The following is a 3,348-nucleotide window of genomic DNA, read 5'->3' on the forward strand; positions in this document are numbered from 1 at the left end:
GCATAGGAGAGCCGCAACAGACAGCCTAATTATATACTAATGCGCTTCCCCTTTCACAGTTGTTAAGAAGAATTATTTTTGTCACTTCCTGCCTTAATCTCTAAATATACATGTATCTCTTTTCCCTATAGTTGCCTCTACAATACATCTCTCTTTGTTAGGCTAAGAGAAGGCTAAGGCGATGCCAACTTTTGGTCTTTTTTACCACCGGCACATGATTGAATCCTCAGCAACAGATCCAAAAAGGACAAGTATTGGTCTTCTTCCCTTGCTTTTTAAACTACAGCTTCTCATTCAGGTTTAATTAAAACCTAAACACTTCAACCCTGAACTCCTATCAACACTAACAGTTAGCCCCCAACTTCTCCAACACAAACATTAGCAAATAATTCCACCGACAACCCTATCAACACTACCAGTTATCATCTGCTACCTTCAGCTCACAATCCCACAAACACTGCCAGTTAATGATTCATCTTTCACAAGGGGCCGGATGCCTCAGTCAGTGTTATCTTCAGCCTGGGGCCTCTCGTACAGACACAACCGGTATAGGTGAAGCTACAGGTAGAGTTTGTATTCACACAAGCTGTCTTAAACACGTTCAGGTCTTTTCCAACTCATGATCACATCACTTGAAAACACATTCTAAAGCTTTGAGAAGCAGATCATGATGCTAAACAACTTTCTTTTTAAAAATCAATTTAAAAAAAAAATGTGATTGTACTACATATGGACTTATTGTCAAATTTATGCTGACTTTACCAACTAACTTGGACAGGATCATTCATGTCATTCTCACAACTCACACACATGAATCCCATGGATAGGACACAAAGAGAAAGAGCACTCACCTGCCAATCAGAGCCCAGCTAAGACAAGTAGACTCCCAATCAGAGCCCAGCTAAGACAAGTACCCTCCCAATCGGAATTCCCGCTAGGACAAGTACCCTCTGAGTCAGAACTCTGCTAAGACAAGTACCCTCCCAATCGGAAAACCAGCTAGGACAAGTACCCTCTGAGTCAGAACTCTGCTAGGGCAAGTACTCTCCCAATCGGAAATCCCGCTAGGACAAGAACCCTCTGAATCAGAACTCTGATTGGTCAAGCACCCTGTCAATTGGAACTCTTCTAGGACAAGTACCCTCTAAATCAGAACTCTGTCAAATCAGAATTCCACTGGGACAACTACTGGCTGAATCAGAACTCAACTAGCAACTCAACTCAACTGTCCCAAGCAGAACTCCACCACAGCAAGTAGAACCCAAATAGGACAGCAGTGGATTCTGTAACAGATTTGGGTCCAGAGGGTCTTGGACGGTTCTGGGGTGGACCCGCTCCAGTCATCTGGGATGAATCCATGAGGAACACATGTGTGTAAGGAGCTGTGATGTGTGGAGCAGTGTGGACGAGTCACTGCCAATCTAACCCCTGACTCAGGAGGGGAACGCTACACCACAATGGCACCACCACACTTTCAGTTGCCCTGTCCTGCTCTCCTCTGGCAAAAAAACAAAAAACAAAGGGAAAAAATGCTCGGCTACACTAATCTGACCCCTTTCATTTTTTAAAACGAATGTTAAATAAAAAAATTATAGAAAGTACAGTATAAAACACTAAATCATACAATCAGAAGTGCTCAAACATAAAGTGTTGTTTTGTTTTAGTTATTTATCCATTTTTTCCTTCACGAGGCAAATACGTGGTTTTTGTAAGGTCTCCTTGAGAGTGGAGGGTTGGAAGGTCGGGGTAAGGAGGCAAAAGGGGTAAGAGGAGTGGGAGAGGAGACGAGGTGGGGGTGGGGGGGTGTGGGGGTGGGAGGGTGTGTGTTGTAGGGGTTGTGGGGGAGGACATGGATCTCCCTCTGGAGGATTTGGCTGATGGGGTGGGGGTGGGGGTGTGATGTCATGACTAACACCCCCATCTCCTGGTGACCCCCCCCCCCAAACCTCCTCTTCTTCTCACACGCTGGACGGGGCTTAACCCAGGCTGGTGATGTTGGCCCTGCCCCCGGGTGGGGCAACGATGCGCTGGGTGTTGCGTCGGGGGATGTTGTCATCAACTTGAGCGCCTGAGCAGAGAACACCAAGGGGTGAGCTCATTCGCCCTACATAAGGCACAATCTTGTTTAGAATTAAAGTACTAAACATCAAGGGGTGAGCTCATTCGCCCTACATAAGGCACAATCTTGTTTAGAATTAAAGTACTAAACATCAATTCCTTGCAGAAATCTATTTTTGGTTTGAGTTTTACATAACAGGCAATGATTTGAATATGGATTGAAATAGAGACTCATCAGAGAGGCTTGAAACGGCCTCTCACCAGAGAGACAAAAGACAGACTCATATTAGCATTAAAGCAACACAATGTAGGGCTTGTACCTTAACATTTCAGATTAATTTTGATGCCACACCATGATGTCTCTCGAAAAAATGTGATGTTGCAAAAATTCATGAAAATTTCTACATTGTGTCTACATTAGGATAAGTGTTTACAATGGGAAATTCCAATGAGAAATCCTCTGGAAACGGAGACAGAATTGGCAAGTCATGGCAGAGTATAGGTATGTGACTGCTACAGTGTACATTGTAGAATTGTAGAAACATTATAGAAATGAAAGGTTATAGAAACATAGGAGCTGTTTAATATGAGAAAGCTCTGGATTTTCCATGCAAGTCTATGTCAAAGACACAGAAGTGCTCTCAAAGACATGGCAGCATTTAAAATAGGCTACATTGGCAACATTGTTGATAGGGCAAGAACATTTGGTTGCTCAAATCCAGTGTCCTTAAGATCAGTGGGCAGGTTTACTAGCGTTAGCAATATCTCATAGAAAAGCTCACCACTGGTAGCATTAGCATGCAATAGCACATAGAAAGGCTCACCAGAGAAACTGAAGCCAGAATGGTGTATTACAGTTGCCATGCAATAGCTCATAGATAGGCTCACCAGAGAGATTGAAGCCAGACTAGTTTATTAGCATTAGCATGCAATAGCACATAGAGAGGCACACCAGAGAAACTGAGGCCAGATTGGTTTATTAGAGTTAGTGTTAGCATGCAAAAGCTCATAGAAATTCTCAGAGAGACTGAAGCCAGACTGGTGTATTAGCGTTAGCATGCAATAGCTCATAGATAGGCTCACCAGACAGATTGAAGCCAGACTGGTGTATTAGCGTTAGCAGGCAATAGCTCATAGAAAGGCTTACCAGAGAGACTGAAGCCAGACTGGTGTATTAGCGTTAGCATGCAATAGCTCATAGAAAGGCTTCTCAGAGAGACTGAAGCCAGACTGGTGTATTAGCGTTAGCATACAATAGCTCATAGAAAGGCTTACCAGAGAGACTGAAGC

General features: G+C 43.7%; 1 protein-coding gene across 2 annotated transcripts in view; it reads right to left on the reverse strand.

Annotated features, from left to right (window-relative positions):
* Window positions 1–1,888: 1,888 nt before the first annotated feature.
* The window catches only part of dpysl2b (dihydropyrimidinase like 2b), a 37,077-nt gene continuing 35,617 nt past the window's right edge, over window positions 1,889–3,348 (reverse strand). Inside the window, exon 14 of one of the 2 annotated variants that reach the window (XM_076283850.1) lies at window positions 1,889–2,104. In XM_076283850.1, the coding sequence (XP_076139965.1) occupies window positions 1,977–2,104 (128 nt within the window). In that variant the 3' untranslated portion in view covers window positions 1,889–1,976. The remainder of the gene's footprint in view (window positions 2,105–3,348) is intronic. The other variant, XM_076283849.1, reaches the window with a different exon arrangement.

Source organism: Alosa pseudoharengus, unplaced genomic scaffold (assembly GCF_046254945.1).
Source record: "Alosa pseudoharengus isolate Yale_2024_CS ecotype anadromous, Long Island Sound unplaced genomic scaffold, YU_APseudo_1.1 YU_APseudo_1.1_scf_14, whole genome shotgun sequence".
NCBI lineage: Eukaryota > Metazoa > Chordata > Actinopteri > Clupeiformes > Clupeidae > Alosa > Alosa pseudoharengus.